Source organism: Pogona vitticeps, chromosome 3 (assembly GCF_051106095.1).
Source record: "Pogona vitticeps strain Pit_001003342236 chromosome 3, PviZW2.1, whole genome shotgun sequence".
Lineage (NCBI taxonomy): Eukaryota > Metazoa > Chordata > Lepidosauria > Squamata > Agamidae > Pogona > Pogona vitticeps.
The window spans coordinates 264,069,444-264,086,802 of NC_135785.1; the positions used below are offsets into that span (position 1 = coordinate 264,069,444).

At 51.5% G+C, this 17,359-nt stretch overlaps 1 protein-coding gene across 3 annotated transcripts in view; it reads left to right on the forward strand.

The window, feature by feature from the left end:
• The window catches only part of ARRB1 (arrestin beta 1), a 114,755-nt gene extending 101,199 nt beyond the window's left edge, over positions 1-13,556 (forward strand). For 2 of the 3 annotated variants that reach the window (XM_072993403.2, XM_072993401.2), the window contains exons 11-16: positions 566-703; positions 4,196-4,279; positions 4,975-4,998; positions 5,443-5,513; positions 7,823-7,874; positions 9,545-13,556. In XM_072993403.2, the coding sequence (XP_072849504.1) occupies positions 566-703; positions 4,196-4,279; positions 4,975-4,998; positions 5,443-5,513; positions 7,823-7,874; positions 9,545-9,656 (481 nt within the window). In that variant the 3' untranslated portion in view covers positions 9,657-13,556. The remainder of the gene's footprint in view (positions 1-565; positions 704-4,195; positions 4,280-4,974; positions 4,999-5,442; positions 5,514-7,822; positions 7,875-9,544) is intronic. The other variant, XM_072993402.2, reaches the window with a different exon arrangement.
• The last annotated feature ends 3,803 nt before the right edge of the window (positions 13,557-17,359 follow it).

The following is a 17,359-nucleotide window of genomic DNA, read 5'->3' on the forward strand; positions in this document are numbered from 1 at the left end:
GAAAAACAGCTGAATCGTGGGATTCCTTTCGTCCACCCTTTTTCTGCTGGAGAGGTATTGTTTACACCATGGTAGGAAGCCTCTGAGTTCATCGTTATCATCATCACCTTAGAACTGTAGAGCTGGAAGGGACCCTCGGGGTGATGCTGGTCCAGCCCCTGCCAAGGGGGCCCAGTGGGGGTCTTGAACTCCCAACCTAGATGCCTAACTCGCTGAGCTATCCAGTCATTGCCCAGGTGGGTTCTCGAAGCTGCAAAGAAAGCTTCAGTTGAGTATATATATTTTTTTCCCACCCTGATTTTCTGTCCCTGATGAAAAATGTAGTTGTGACAAAAAGATGCAAGAATGCAGTGGTTCCCAACCTTGGTTGACCCCGGTGTCCTTGGACTGCAACTCCCAGAAACCCTGGGCAGCACAGCTGGTGGTGAATTCCTTCTGGGAATTGCAGTCCGGGGTTAACCGAGGTTGGGAACTGCGGCACTAATATGGCATTTTAGGAAGGCTGGAAGATAAAAGGTGGCCTGCTGTCATTTTACTGATCTGGGCTTTTTTTTTCTACCTGCAGCGACGTGGTGGCCCCCAGTTCAACGTTTTGCAAAGTCTACACACTGACCCCGTTCCTTGCCAACAACCGGGAGAAACGGGGCCTCGCTTTGGATGGGAAGCTGAAACATGAAGATACAAACCTGGCCTCGAGCACGCTGTGAGGTTTACTTCCCACTCAGCAGCTGGGACAGGCCGGGGTGGGGTGGGGTGGCGTGGGGGGTCTCACACCACTGGGGCGGTGGTAAATTTATAAATGCAGGTAGCCCTTCTCACAATCCTCATTTCTACCTCCATCGGAAGAAGAGTCCGAACAAGCAGACAATTGAATTCGGCCATATGGGCAAATGAAGGGCAGGTCTTTTGTAAAGTTAATGACTCTTGAGTTGTCTGTTGAAGATGCTAGCTAATCTCAGAGGGAGCAGGGAAACCCAAAGGGGTGGAAGATGAAGTCATACCCCCCTGCGGTTCAGAAGGTCTTTGGGGTTTGACCCAGGGAACACTGGCCCTACACTGCTGGATCTCACATGAGCATGTTCACAGAAACACAGATAGGTACCCTGTTACACCCAAAAATAAGACCTAACCTGAAAATAAGCCCTAGTAGGATTTTTCAGGATGCTCGTCATATAAGCCCTACCACAAAAATAAGCCCCAGTTCAATGAAACCCCGCCCTTCTCCCTTGTGCAGCAACCAGATGACATATATTTGAATAAATGTAGATTGTTATACATGAAAAAAATTAAAACATCCCCTGAAAATAAGACCCAATGTGTTTTTTGGAGCAAAAATTAATATAAGACCCTGTCTTATTTGGGGGGAAACATCGTATTGTTTCCCAAAGAAGACCTTTGGGGTGAGCTGGGTGGGTTGGCTCATAGATTCCAGGAATAGTTCACGGTGTACGACGATGCCTCCGTGTTCATTGTTCGTAATTGTAAATATCGCCTTTTAATGATGTTAACCACTGTTGCATACTTACTGTTTCCACCTTTAAATATGGTCTTTCATTGTTTGTAAGCTGCCTCGGGTCGTTTTCAAAGGAAAAAGGAAGGGTAAAAATATTTTAGGTAGGTAGGTAGGTAGGTAGGTAGGTAGGTAGGTAGGTAGGTAGGTAGGTAGGTAGGTAGGTAGGTAGGTAGGTAGGTAGGTAGGTAGGTAGGTAGGTAGGTAGGTAGGTAGGTAGGTAGATGACAGACAGACAGACAGACAGACAGACAGACAGACAGACAGACAGACAGACAGACAGACAGATAGATAGATAGATAGATAGATAGATAGATAGATAGATAGATAGATAGATAGATAGATAGATAGATAGATAGATAGATAGATAGATAGATAGATAGATAGATAGATAGGGAAGGAAGGAAGGAAGGAAGGAAGGAAGGAAGGAAGGAAGGAAGGAAGGAAGGAAGGAAGGAAGGAAGGAAGGAAGGAAGGAAGGAAGGAATAGATAAGATCAGTCGGTTGGTCGGTCAGTCCGTCTTCCTGGAAAAGTAGGATTTTTCACTTGTTCCCAGAAGGCCAGAGGTAAGAATCTGCCTGACTTTATTGGGACCTTGTGGTGCAGAGGTGCATCTCAAACCAGGGTGAGCCATCTGCCATCTGCCAGAAGTGGCATCTTCTTCCACTCTTCCACCCAACGGGGCAGACGTTGGTGGGTGTTGTGGGGCACCGGCTCACCTCCCTTGGGGAGCTAGAACAGCGTTGGTATACACACACACACTTTTTTTTTTACTACAGCAAATAGAATTTTCTTCCTTTTTGAACTGTAAATATCAGAATTGTGCTAGTTTTTAAAATTTATTTCATTTATTTATTAGGCTTCTAGGTTGCCTGTCTTAGTGGAACATGACTTGGGATGGTTTACATACTTAAGCAGAATGAATTGACAACTAAAATAAATAAAAGAAAGGAGGACATAGTACCACAACCTAAACAGAAACAGAACGGCGACGGAGGATTGCCATCTGGCGGCTTAAGGGAGCCCAGTTATATAAACTATAATATAACAAACAAAATGTCCATTCATATAATAAAAATAATCAATAAAAGCAATAGCCTGTGGGTCTCAAAAATCAGACTAGGATGTGGCCAAAGGCCTTCTTAAAAATTTCGGTTTTTATTGATCCTCTGAAGATAAGCAGGGAAGCGGCCCTATCTAGTTTCCATTGGATGTTTATTCCTCAGCAAGGGTGCCACTGTTGAAAAAGCCCAGGTCCTAATATTATGTTTTCCTTATTTGCCTCCGGGTAGGTACCTTCAGCAGTGCAGCCTGAGATAACGGATTGAACAGGTAGAGATACCTGTGGGGCGCGGCACTCTTGACAGGCAACGAGGTCCCCAACCATTCATAGGGCTTCATAGGTCGTAACAGACACCATAAATCTGACGATGTAGCCAGCAGAGAGCCAGTGCAGATTAGCCAGCATCAGGGAAACATGATCAAAGCTCTAAGCCCCTGATATTAATTAACCTGACTGCTGCATTCTGGACCTGCTGCCCCTTCCGTATCATCTTCAAGGGAAGTCCCAGGTAGAGAGCATTACAGTAGTCAAGCCTCGAGAGTACCAATGCGTGGATCAAGGTCTTCAGGGATCTTCCATCCAGGTAGAGGTGCAACTGGGTTATATACATCTACTAGTTGTAGTCCAATACTGTGTACACACACACACACACACACACACACACACACACACACACACACACACACACACACACACACACACACACACACACACACACACACACACACACACACACACACACACACACACACACACACACACACACACACACACACGTGTATATATAGTGTATGGGTTTTTTTAAAAAATAAATTCTGGTAGTGGTCTGAAAAGTGACTTTTCCAGTGCTATGCACTAGATCCACCAAGGGATGCGCCTGCTTCCGGATCGAGGCTGGCTTCTCCATCCTTGCTTTCCAGGTGGCCCGGTCAAAAGCCTGCTAGAGCCCTCCCTTTCTGTTTCATTTTTTTTCTACTACAAATTTTGAACCAAGCAAGCTTGCCTTTTGGACGTTATACGGACCTGGCGGTGGGAATGCCATTTGCACTGTTCCACACCCACTTCTTTTATCATCATTTGGTCACTAGAACCCCATCCACTTATATGGCGGCTTACCAAGTTTCTTAAGCAGTAAAATATAAACCAGGTCTCTGCTCCTAGGAGCTTACAGTAAAGGATGATCATCATAGGGGTGAGGGCATCTTCCTAGATGCCTTGAAAAAGGGGGTGGGATAGATTCCTGGAGGAAAAATCCATTGGGCAGGTTGCAACCCATGAGGGAGATGTATCATCTCCAGGCTTAAAAGGAAGGGACCTCCAAATGCCAAATACAGGGGAAGGAGATCAGGAGACAGTTATATCTAGTCATATTGGGGGGCTCCCAGAGGCATCTGGTGGGGCCACGATGAGAGACAGGGAGCTGGACTAAGGGGGGCCCTTGGCTGGATCCAGCATGGGGCTCTTCTCCTTAAGTTCTTACAGTATAGAATCGACAGTGAGGAAGACAGCAGGGGAAAGCAGGGACCGAGGCAGCCTGTGAGGGCACATACACCTTGCCTGCCTTCAGCACGGGCGACTTCTCTGCAGGCTGACCCGTCCTTCTTCTTTGAACTTCTTCCAGGTTGCGAGACGGGGCCAATAAGGAGGTTTTGGGCATCATCGTCTCTTACAAAGTGAAAGTGAAGCTGGTGGTCTCCCGAGGAGGGTGAGTGAGTTCTCTCCCAGGTCCCAAACCACTCGGCACGGCTCCTAGCCCTGCCCCTAGGAGAGCTTCCGGACGAACAGAAAAGGAGGGTGTTTTTGTGTGTACTGTTTATGAATGAGTACAGGAGTCCCCTCGAGTGACTTTTCTTTTTGCATTGGACGTCCCCAAATCCCCAGCCACCATGGCCGAGGTTTGCCAAAGTCTGGTGAACAGGCGTAAGATTCAGCTCTGCAAGGGAGCAAAGAACAGAGGCCCGGCTGGAGTGGGATGCTTTCCCAAGTAAACATTGCAATCTGGAAAAGTCCCCCTCTCTTTTCCTTTTTTAAAAAAAAAATTCCAATGCCCAGAATCCACACACACACACACAGAGGCAGCCAACTTTTCCAAGCAACAGGGACTTGGCATAAGAGGTGGTGGCCAAGGCTGGCCAAGGCTCACACAGAGGTTCATCCGTAAGGCCGGTGAGCCCCCGAGCCGATCCCAGCCTTAACGTTGCCGCCTGGGGGTCTCGGCGGCAGCATCCGGAGGGGCTCGGCTTGCATCTGTGGCTCAGTGGTGGGTTCCCAAAGCAGCACGGACTGGCCCTTGGGCTGGCAGCCCTGGTCCACCGACAGGGGCTCCCCTCCCCTCTCCCGATTCACAGTCCGAGGGTTGCAACCGATAACTAATTCTCTCCTCTCCTTTGATAACACCAGCCTGCTGGGAGACCTTGCGTCCAGGTAACCTCCCCCTCGCACCGATTCTGCCTGCAACGGCCGCACAACACATGTGCGGTGACACACAACCCCTCGCATGCTCTCTCCTGATGCTACCCCCCCTCCTCACCTTCCATTCCCTCTCCCTTGCTGGTTTTATTTTTCCTTTCCTTTTTGGTTTTATTTTTAAACAAGCCCATTTCACAGTCATTCGCCGGCATTATAATTCGGCCCTCTCCGACCACGCGCTGGCCCAGCCGGTCATCGCCTCGCAAATTTCGGAAAGGCAATGGGGTGGAGGAAGAGGTGGGGGTCTCCAGAGGAGGCTGGACTACAATTCCCATCTGGCCTTGCAGCCAGCCTAGCCAGGGGGAGAGGAGCCCGAGGAATTGTCCTCCAGCCACCACCGAAATCGCTTGCGTCCCTTCCGTGGCCGCAGGGGCTGACGCTCGGTCTCTCTCTTTCCAGCGACGTGGCCGTGGAGCTGCCGTTCACCCTCATGCACCCAAAGCCGAAGGAAGAGCCACTGCACCGGGACGGTGAGTTGCATGCCCCCCACCCCTCCCCACGGGACCATTCTCGAGGACCTTTTGGGGAAGAGAGGTTCCCGGAGATCCCCGCCAGTACAGGATCCTGGGAGTCGTAGTCCAGAAAATGACCTTTCCCACCCACTGTGGGTGGGTGGGAGTGTTGGAAAAGGGTCCCCTCGGGAAGAATCGGGTCAAGGAGGAGAGACTGGAAGCCCAGACGGATCCTTTATCCATTTGGTGGCCTGTTTTTCAACCCAGGCGGCTAGCAAATAAAGGAGTCACTGGCCTTGGGAGCCCACAGGGAAGGCACCCATGGGGTGGGGGTGGTCACACGGGGAAGGAGGTGGCCGCCTGGACTGCTTGTGGAGCGGTCGGGGGCAGTCTGTTTCTTGGCGACCACACAACACACAGGGAAATGTGGTCCTGCCTGACCCCGATCCACACCTAAGTGGGGCTTTGGGGTCTATCTGCAGGGCTACCGCTTTGGGAGGGGAGGTCTACGGGCTGCATTGGAACCCCTCCCTGCAGATGGAAGGGTTGTTTTAAGGGAGGTTGCGCCCATGAAATGGACCCTTTTGGGCACCATCAGGCGCCTGCCGGTGTCCCAGTGCGCCCAAGCCTGTCTAGGTTTAAAGGCGTCTTCATGTTTAGGGTGAGAGAAGCCGGGAAGTGGTGGGTGTCCCTCGGTGTATCCGGGAGGATTCCGGGAGGCTCTTGCAGAATCAAAGACTTCTCCAGTGTCCGGGTGCAGCTAGCGAGTAACAAACAAACAGCCACCGCGGGAATCAGCTTTTACCAGGGAGGTCGGCCAATCTTTGGGTCTGAGTCCCTGAATCCAAGCCTTTGCTATCCCAAATCCAAGCCTCTATTCCAAACAAGCTTTTTTCTCTCCCCCCCCCCAGATTAAAAAAAAGGGAGGAGTGGCTCGGTTCTGAGTCATGAGTTGAGTACCTGGGGAAAAAAACCGCCCCGGATCAAATCTGGAGTCAAGTCGCTGGTGTGACTTGAGTCCAACTGGACAATGAGTTCCCCCCCCCCGGCTTTTTCTTCTGCAGCTGCTTTAGCTACAGGCTCAGAAGAACCGCTCAAAGATAAATCCGTATAAGAATGTGGAAAGGGGATCCCCGAGGGTATCAAGCTAGAGCTGGGTATCTGCTCTGGATGACGCCTCTGGTTCTTTTGGCAGGTGTGATTAAGCCCTTACTCTCCTGGGGATACCCCTCTCATGAATGTGTCCTAGGCAGATCTGTTTTCCTTGAAAAGACAGGAAATAAGAGTTAAACCCATCTTCCTCGGTATTTAAATAATTTCCTTTACACTGGAACGTCTGCGCCAGTCTCTCTGAAATCGGCCAGAGTTCAACGGCTCTGCTTGCAGGCTGCTGTGCTTGCAAATTTCATCTGGTTCTTTCGGGGGGGGGGGAAGAAAAGAGAAGAAAAATCAAAAAGGAAATGACAGCCCTTTGCTCATTCGCCTGTAAGCCAATAAAGAGCCGTGCACAACTTCCAGATATTCTGGAGCATGACTCCCTTTTAGACCAGAAGTTTTTTTAAAAAAGGGTTGAGTCACATTGGCCACTTTCTGAAGTTCTCGGAGGAGGAATAGATTGAGTTTCACATTTCAGCTGTGACCTGCAGCGGTTCCCAAGCTGGGTTCCCCAGATGTTCTTGGACTACAACGCCCAGAAATCCCAACCAGCACAGCTGGTCGAGAAGGCTTCTGGGAAATTGAGTCCAACAACATCTGGGGACCAAGGTTGGGAAGCAGGGTTGAGGTTTTTGGCAGGGTTAGTGGCGTAAAGGCCCACAGCACCAAAGGAGCCTCACTGCTGAAGTGCAAATCTTGGAAGGAATGCCTTCTTTTGGGCAGCAGTGAGACGGGGGGGGGGGGGGAATCCGGTACCACTGCGTCCAGAAAAGTAACGCGTCCGCCTATTTTGGAGGAGTCTGGCTCTTCCTCGCTGCTCCACTTTCCTCTGGCCTGTGGCCCCTGATCCGTTGCCCTCTCCGAGGATGCAAGCACTGGTGAGGGAAGAGGGGGACCCAGAGATACACACACACACACACCGCAGACCCTGGAGTGGATTCTGCCCCCCACCTTAGCCTTGCAAGAGTGCCTTTGCAAAGGCTTTGCTACCCAGTGGGCAAAAACAAACAGCCCTCCGTGGCCCTCTGAAAGCATGACTCATCTGAGGACTGCAGACGGGAGACGGGAAAAGAAAGGTCTTGGAAGCAAAGCAGAAACCAATGAGGTTGGGGGGAAAAGGACGGCTGGCTTCCCAAGAAAAATAACCGTTTGCCTTGATTCCGTGTGTTCAGTTCCAGAAAACGAAGCTCCCATTGACACCAATCTCATAGAGCTTGACACAAAGTAAGCCGAACTCTTGGGGTGGGAAGAAGGGGTGTCGTGCCTGATTATGCAGGGAGGGTGTTGGGGTTGGGTGGGTGGGGGTTCTGCCTGGAACTCTGAACCCTTTGCATGTGGCCAAGAGCCTTGCCATTCCTCTGCACGTAACTCACTAACCAACTCACTCGTCTGTTTCTGACACCGTCTGCTCCATTCGTCATCAGAAGGTCTGTGTGGTTTTAACGCTCCGGCACCTAATTTCTCTTAACGTGTGCTCTGCATGTTTCTTCTCTCCCTTTGCCTCCTTTGCATGACCCAAACCATCGTGTTGCATGCATGTGCACGGCAGCAAGAAAAAAACCGTAAGAGTTCCTCCTTCTGTGTGTCTTGATCACGTTGGTCACGTCTTGGTCCTTCTCTGGTCGCCCCTGTGTTTGCTGCTTTTGAAAGCCATGTGAAAGATTCATTGCAGATCTATAGTCCACCTCTTCTATTTGCATGAATGTCCCTTCTCGTTCAACAGGATGTGCAGGTTTTACCAACAGTGCAAAAACCTGCAGCGCCTGTTTGTCACTAGAACTGAAAAAGATAAAAATGTAAGCAAGGCTGCTGTGGTGCACAAGACCCCTAAAGAAAACCAAGCATGTCCTTAACTTTAAGTCCCAGGGGTGAACAGTGGACCCCTAACAATGAACTGAGTTTCTATTACACCTTGCACCTCTGCTTAATTTAGTTAATCCCAAATTTCAGCTGGACTATATGGCAGAGAAGCCTTTTCTCATACCACACAGTTCAGAACTAGTTACTGCCCGGCCTGTAATTCTATGCAGTCGGACTATAGTATCCACGGGGAATCGGTTCGTAGCCTACCCCTCCCCCAGCAAATGCCGAAAACCAGGGATAATAGCAATCCCTGTATATAGCATTGTTTGTCCAGTGTGGTGTGTAGAGCATAGAGTGATGGACCAGGACTTTGGGGAACAGAGTTTGAATCCCCACTTGCCCGTGGAAAGTCACTGGGGGAGTGGAGACTAAAACTGTGTTCTCCAAAGTCCTACCTGGTTCATCATTCTAGCCACTACACCGCACTCTGAATCTAAGTCTGGTAATTAAGTTGTGGAAATACATATACATATGTATTTCTGTGGTTTTTTTACTAAATATTTTTAACATTTCCAGGCTGTGCATAAATGAAACAGTGGATACTGATTCCGTGGATGCAAGAGTCCTACTGTATATTCTTTGCCTCCTCCAACCCAGCCAAAAAAAGTTGACATTTTGTGAAAGAGCTGCTTCGTAATGTGAGCAGCATTTCTATTCTTTATCAGCTTTTGGATTACAACTTCCAGAATCTCGTCTGGCCCCACTGAGGGATTCTGGGAGTTGTAGTCCAAAACAGCCAGGTGGCCACAATCTGCTTTGAAGTGCTTTAAAACGTGCTTTTTGTGTGTGTGTTGTTTTCTCATCAAAGGTTCATGTTTCTGAGATGGTGCTGGAGGAAGGATGTTGTTTGTGGCTGAAAAACACCTTCCGCACAAACGGCCTTACTCTGAGGAGTAGAGTTTGTATTTCCGATCAGCCCCGCCCGAGCTGCCCCTCTGCCCTCGAGGCCACTAATTACGGGCTGTAGCTAATGTCTGCTTCTGGCCCCCAGCTCTTGTTTCACTCCTGTTGCGTCTTCCCTTTCTCGCCAGTGACGACGACATCGTTTTTGAAGACTTTGCCCGGCAGAGGCTAAAAGGTGCGAAAGATGAGAAGGAAGAGGACGAGGACGGGACGAACTCCCCGCAGCTGAACGACAGATAAGCTGGAGGGCCTTCATGCGCCGCTCTCTTCGTCCGTCTCTCTCTCTCTCTCTCTCTCTCTGTCCCGGAGTCTACCCTGTGGAGTGCTAGGCTCCTTTCTTTTTTATATGAGTTTTTGGGGTTGGGGGGAGATGGTTGCTTTGTTTTTTAGACCTGATTCAGGAGCCTTTGGGCAAGTCGGCCAGCTTGGGGGGAAAAACCCGGCTGCTTCTTTTGACCACCGTCGGGCTGGTGGGCTCCAAGACCCTCGACCCGAACCACGTCTAGGGCACATGTGTGCGTGTGCGTGTGCATATGTGTGTCCGTCTGTATGTTTTCCTGTGTGCAGTGGTTGGAAGAAGGGAGGGAGACCAGGCTGCAATCGCTGTGCTCTGCTTTCTGGTTTGGTCCCGGACGGGGGCAGTGAGGGCGGAGAGAGAGAGAGAAAAGCATCTTCTCCCTCTCTAGGCACCGTACAAGCTGGGAAGGGGGGGGATCACTCCGTGGGCTTGTGAGAAGGAAGTACGTCTTCATTCAGTGCTTGATAAAACCTTACGGGAACAGTCCTGCCAGACAGGGGGCCTTATCTCTCACCAGGGTTATTGGCAAGTCTTTGCTACCAAGTCCCAAGTCTGAGTCTTTGGTATCAAGTCCCAAGTCCCAGCTCCAAGTCCCTATTAAAAACAAGTTCCCCCACCTACCCAAGAAAACAGGAGTGGGTGAGTTCCCAAGCCATTGGGAAAAAAAAAGAAAAACTACAAGCCAAGTCACTGTTGTGACTTAAGTCTGACGTAGCAGCGAATCCCACGACGCGAGTCCCCCTCCGCCTCTTTCACCTCGAGCATCGGAGGCAGGAGCCTCGATGAAATCAATACCTACCCTGGGGAATAAGAGATGCAAAGGCACCGTTTTCCCTCTTGTCTTGCTTGGGGGATTAAACCCCACTGGGAAATGCGAGGGCCACAGTGGGGGAAAAGATGCTGGGCTGATGATCCTTTAGCCTGATCCATCTTCAGGACCCTTCTCCTGTTCCTCCTTCACCTCCTCTTCAGCCCAGGTGTCCCTGGTCTGGAACTCTGTGGAGCCCTGAAGTTGGCCGTTCGCTGCGAGGGGAACCCACGGCGCTAGCCAGCGTCTGTCGGAAGCCACATCCTGGATGAGGTGCAGTTTAGGTCCGATCCAGTGGAGCGCTGGTGCTTCTCTGTTCCCTCAGCTGGCGGTATTGCATCTTTTCCTGCCCTCGTCAAGATGGTCACTCTCGACCGTTCAAGAGCTGCCCTCTGGCACTTTTTAGATGCCTGCCCTAAGGATGCCCTCGCTCACCCCTGGCGCGGCCGAGCGGGCCGCCTTCTCTTGCTTAAAGGGCGAGGTTCTGAACCGGCCCTTCTCCGTGAGACCCCGGCACGTCAGAAGAGGCCACAGAGGCTTCTGTTTGTGTTGGGTCCTTATTTTGTACGCCGCCAAAGGTTTCCCTGATCAGGCCCAGAGGCCCTGGAACCTCAAAGGGCCAAAACAGTTTGAAAACATCTGATCAAAACACATGGGTTTTGCTTTGAAGGCTGGGAACGGTCCAGACTTTTGCCGGCCTTGGGCCATTTAATTGTCCATGGGTTGGCCCTTAGCCCCTCCCGAGGCTCTAAATGGATTGCCGGTCGGGGTGTGTTTTCCATTGCAAACTCTACAATCCTGAACCCAGCCTGTGCCATTTCCTTTTCTGTGTTTTGCTGGATTCAGAGCTGACGGCTTTCTTTTTTTTTGGGGGGGGGGGGCTGTCTGCTGAGGCCAGCATCTATACCATCACCCAGCGGTTACCCCCAGGTCCTCCCCCACACCCTCTTCAACTCCCTCCCCATGTTCTCCCCCCCCCCCAGATCGCACATCATGCCCCCCACCCACCCTGAAGCCTCTGGAGGGCGTAACTCGTCTTGCATGAAACACCATTCCTCCTCCCCAGCCTCTGTGCAACCCGGCCGGACAGCTCAGTGAGTTAGGGCACTGAGCTGCGGAGCCCGGGGTCGGCGGTTCGATTCCCTGCAGGGCCTCTTCCCTGGGAGAAGAGCCAGCCCGGGTGGCCTTGGGCCAGCTGCACAGTGATCCCAGAGCTGCCCCCTAGAGGAAAGGAAGGGGAATACACCTCTGAGGACTCTCTACCTGGAAAACCCTGAAAAGGGGTCACCAGAAGTCAGAATTGACTTGATAGCAGACAGTTCAGAGCGGTGGTATGCCCTAAAAAGTATTTTGCAGCAAGCAGAAGAGATGGGCCCCAACTATGTTTCAAGGCCAAGTCATGCCTCTGAGGACTTTTGCAGGAAGCATGGTCTGCAGGATTTTTTTAAGGAGTTGGGGGGGGGATAGCCCTCCAAGCTTTGGGGAAAGAAAAATGTCCCTCGGGTCCATGGACTCCCCACCTCGGCCCTACATAAACCCTGCCTTCCTTCCGTCAGCGATGGCACCCTTTTCCCATCCTACCAGCCAAGGGCTGTGTTCTCCATGATGTGGCATCACGCCATTTACGTGGTGAAGATGCCCACGTGGGTGGCTCCTTTCCCTTTCCAAGACATGGGGAGAGTGTGGAGCCTCCCTCGCAGGCTAAAGTGTCGCTTTGCTTCTTCTATACGGGGGGGGGGGGGGGAGGGGAGGCCGGGTGGATGTTAAATAAGGAAGGCGGGGGGGGAAGAAAGCCCAGACCACAGAGAAGCAGCAATGGCTCACGGAGCCAGTTGTGACCTTGCAGGAAGTCCATGGACAAAAAAAAGGGGGGGGGGTAAAGGCAGGGGTTTAAGAGACAATTGCCCCAGAAAACAAGGTGTTTTCCAACCACAAAGAGCCGCCCACCCAACTATAGTATGACCCCTTATCTACGGGATCAAGATCCACTGATTCACTTATTTATGATCTGAAAATATTTTATAAAAACAATAACGTTACCAGAACTGGCCACTAGAGGAAGCCAGAGACCATGACTAGATTTTCACAATGTCATTACCAGAAGTGGCCACTAGAGAGAGACAGAGGCCACGCTGTGTATCCTGTTCACTATTAAAATAGTGTCCTTTGTTTTTCAGCATTTGTCCTACTGTATTTGTAGAACATACATCTGCTAGAAAAAAGGCCCATGACCCCTTATTTTCCTCTGGAGCGACTGTGTGACACAGCACAACTCCCACTTTGCAGGCCGAGGGACTTCGGTTTTCCTGGGCAGAGGGAAAGGGCTGTGTTTTCTTGGCCTCGACCGCCTGTTGTGCAGGTGGATGCAGCCTGGTGGGAAGCAGCTTTGGCTTTACTTATGTGCCTGCATCCTCAGACCAGGCGGTTAAAAAGAGAAGCCCCCCGCACGAGGCTGAGAGGCAGAAATCTGCAAGCAAAAAAGCGTAGAGCTTCCACCTGCTCTGAAGTTTGCAGATTGAGCTGCTCTTACAGGGACCTTTCCAGGGCCCACTGCAAAGGCTGAAGGGATCTGGGGCGCTGCCTCTTGCAGGAGGAAAGGATTGCCCTTTCGCCTAAGAGCTGGCAGCGGCAAGCCATGCATCCATCGGCCCCGAGTTTTATTCGATTCGGCTGACGCCGTTTTACCTTTGTTTCGTCCTCTCGTTGTGTTTGCCGTGGGAGGGAGGGCTTGGGATGTTTTGCGTTTCTAGAAGGGTGGGTTGGTTTGTACTTTGGCCTCTTGGACAAAGGGCTTAGGATGGGGTGGGGAACAGCGAGAGAGAGAGAGAGAGAGAGAGAGACAGCCGAGCTGAGCAGAGCCCAGCCGCTGGCGCGGGAGAAGCCGCCCTTGGCCGTCTCGAGCGAACCCAGCCGGGGTGTGGTCCGTTTTGTAATGTGGTTCCTTTGTACTGTTCCTTTAGATCCTTCGCTTCTTCCACTCTTTATCTGTGATGTTTTCTGTGTTTTTGTCAAATAAATTATTCTAGTTTGTTAACCTGAGGGGAAGGAGGAAAAAAAAAACCACCACAAACCACCCCTAAGGAGTCTGACTTTCAATTTGTGAATGTACTTCTCTGTCTCTCTAACGGGGCCTGCTTGGTTTCATCGAAAAACAGGGGCATCCTTTTCTTTATTGAAGGGTATTTGAAAGGATACAAGCTCAATTCCCTTGGTCTTTTCTTTCAAAAGAGGCAGGAGTTCCACCTAACAGACAAGATCCCTCAATGTGGCTCACCTGGGAGGAAGGCCTAAACTGGAAGGCTTCTAGGCCTAGCTCTGCCTAAGCTTCCTCTTCCTGCCCCAGTGCTAGCTGGGAGTTTTCTTTTTGAACAGGAAGCTAGGCACAGCTAGGCCAACCTAAGCCTTTCCGTTGAGGCCTTTTCTCCCAGATGGGAGACCTATCTTTGAATCCCTGGGAGGATGGCCAAAGCTGAACCCCTTGCCAAAAAATACACACACCCCTCCTTCGCGAAGTACCACTACAACAATGCCCCCTTTTGGTAGCCACTTAGTTGTTGCAAAGCTTCACGGCTGCTGCCCAAACAGCCACACACTCCCACCTGCCCACATTCATTCTTTAGCCATTCCTACTTCCTGTCCAAAGTGCCCTCTTCCAGAGCCTGCCAACGATGAGGAGTGGAGGTGCCCCAGAAAACCTGCCAAAGGGGGTCTGGTTCCACCTTCGTGGGCTGCCTTTCAACAGGAATTTGCGAGTTGGTGCGTCTTCTTCTTACAGTACATCTTCTCACCCACCAGTTGGTACTAGTTCTTGGATGTTCCTGATACCCAGATTTCTGTCTGGAGGCACTACCGGTCTCTGGCCTTATTGCTTGAGTCCTACAGTTGCAGGTTCTCTAGGATGATGGGGCCCTGGGGTACCGTCCTGAATCAGCTTCTGCAACATGCCAGGGGATGCCCACGGTTTTGCCAACTCCCTTTATCTCCTGGCCCAATACTGAAAAATAGCCATGCTAAGAAATGCTGGAGCACACTCTTAGCTGCTAGGGACACGTCGGTTATTTATCCACAATCCCTGTGTGATTAAACAACTTCAGTGAAACCCTGGAAGGCCTTAGGTTTCTAAAGATAAGAGTTAGGGACCTGTTCCCCCCTTAGGAAATCATTTTCATGATTTCTTTCGCTCCCTTTAATGGACACAGAATCAGGTACACCTGGCACTTCTTTCACCGTGTATCATTCTCTGCAACGGGGGTAGCATCATAAATTGTGGCTTGAAAACTTAATTTTGGGGACTATAAATCCCATAATTCTCCATTCAGGGAGTTCTACTTGACAGACATCAAAACGGGACTCAACTGGGAGAAAGGCCTCAATTTGAGATCTTGCTAGGCCTAGCTCTCACCAAACTTCCTGTTCCTGCCCCAGGGCTAGCTGGGAGTTTTCTTTCTGAACAGGAAGCTAGGCACAGCTAGGCCTAGCTCAGCCTCAAAGCCTCCCAGTTTATTTTATTTATTCATTTGTTTATTCATTCCTTCGATTTGTATACTGCTCATCTAGCCCAAGGCCACTCTGGGCGGACGTGGCCTGTGTCCCAGGTGAGCCCCATTGCGGTGTCTGTACAGTGTCTGCCTGTCATGTAGAACATCCTGAATGGAGAATTATGGGATCTGTAATCCCCAGATCCCATCTCTAATGGACACTTGCTAGGGGTCAGGCCTTCCCCACTCATATTTTAAGGCTCAATGGGGCAAGGACTCGCCCTGCATTCACAACATAAACCTCCCACTGTGCTCCCTTCTCTGCTTCTCGCTGCTCTCCTCCCGTCTCCCATCAGGCTAGATCCAGCCACTGGAGCGCAAGCCACAGGAAACAGCACCACTAACTGGAGATGCTTTGTGAGGGGGGCAGTGGGCCCTAGAGGTTATGTGCGAACACCTTCCTTGAACGTTCCCCGTTTGCTTGTAACAAAGGTGGACTTCAGGGGGCAAACCCTGTGGATCGGGTGGCGCCCCCTTGGGGATCAGCCCAGTCCCACATGTGGAGCGACCCGTCGCTGGCTGCCGATAACGTCCGTGGCTTAGAGGGGTGCCACGTGTGAGCGGTCACCAGGGGTGGCTCTCTAGCCCCACCGGGTCCACCAAAGACGTGTCCTTTGTGAAGGAAGGCGGGCTGGGCTTCCTGCGTCGCAGAATCCCACTGGTGCGTCTGGTAGATGCGGACGATCCCGTCGAAACCTTTGGAAAGGGAAAAGCAGAGGTGAGAACACGCCCCTCCTTTCAGGAGGAGGGAGAGGCAACAGACCCAGTCCCCTGCCGCCTCCGAGCGCTCTGGGCTGACAAGAGGAAATATTATCCCAACCCTGCTTAAGGGATTAAGGACGGGAACAGTGACCCCTGAAAAGTAAACCCTCTCCGGGTCCTCTTCTCCTCCCTTGTAAGGGTCCACACGCAGTCACAGAATCATAGCATCGTGAGAGTCGGAGGGGCCTCTTAAGGCCATCCAGCCCAACCCTCTGCTCAAGGCAGGAATCCGGATCAGAGGAGATCTGCCAGGGGGTGGTTCTCTCGAAGGCCTCCCACGTGGGATCGCTCATCATCATCACCTCCTCACGAGGTCACGAGGGGCTCCGTTGCTGTACTGCTCTTAACAGTTAGGAAGCTTTTCCCTGAGATTCCACCGAAATCTGGCCTCCTGTCACTGGAGCCCACGGTGGGGTGTCCTGCTCGGTTGTCTCGTCTTGTTGTGGCACCGTTGTGAGTCCTAGGGTGTCCTCTTTTGTGCTTTCACACTGCAATCCCCAGAATTCCCCAAGGACCCTGGGAATGGCAGCCGACGAACCCAACTCTGCACACCTTTCGTTTCACCCTCTCGGAGATGGGCTTCCAAGCTACTTACTTGCACTCTTCATTTAGTCACGGATTTATTTAAAAGAGAAAGAAAGCTGTCGCAACGCTTCCCGGGAGTCAGTCTGCCTTCCTTCTCCTCTTTCTTACTTCCTCAGCTGTCTTTTCCTTCCCTCTTTTCTCCTTCCTTCCATCCATCATCAGTGCCTCCCCCCGCTCCTTCCTTCTATCCTCCCTCCCTTTTCCTCCCTCCCTTCCTTCCTTCCTCTTCTTTTTCTTCATTTCTTCCTCTCTCTCTCTCTTTTCCTTCCTCCCTTCCTGATCAACCACAGGGGAGCCCATTTCCTGAGGCAAAACCACAGAAGCCAACCGGGTAGATGAGGGACTTTAACACCCTTTTTCTTCGGAGACGAAACCGACTGATCCGGGATTCTGAGCTGCCGCCTTTGCAAACACGGTGGGGGGCGGCTCTCCGAAGGCCTGAAAGGGGCACCCCCCCCGGAGGCACATACCCACGCCCCCCCCCCCCCCAAAAAAACAGGCTCGTGCTTCCTGACTGGGGAGAACAAAGGCTGAACAACTACAAGCCCCATCATCCCCAGCTCCGAACGAAAGGGAAGGCCTGCCGCCGAACACTCCCCCCTGGGCGGAGAGGGGGGTGTATTTTGGGGGCGGGCGGGAAGGGGGAAGCAGGAGGGACACACACACAGGGGCACACACACAGGATTTCCTCCTCCCCCCAGAACAGAGCGGGGCGGAGGGGGAAGTAAGAGGAGCAACAACATCCGGGTCACCGAGGGATGCGCTCTGCCCGTAGAAGCCAGGGAGCACCATAGAGATACAAATTGTAGAGTGGAGCAAAGCACTTCGTGGGGTGCCCCAGGAGAAAAGATTCGTCTTTCCGGCTCCCAAAAGGGAGTCTCGAAGGGGTTCCGGGTCGAGATAGCCACTTCCGCCCTGCAGCCCTTTGGGCCCGTCGAGTTTTCCACGGTAG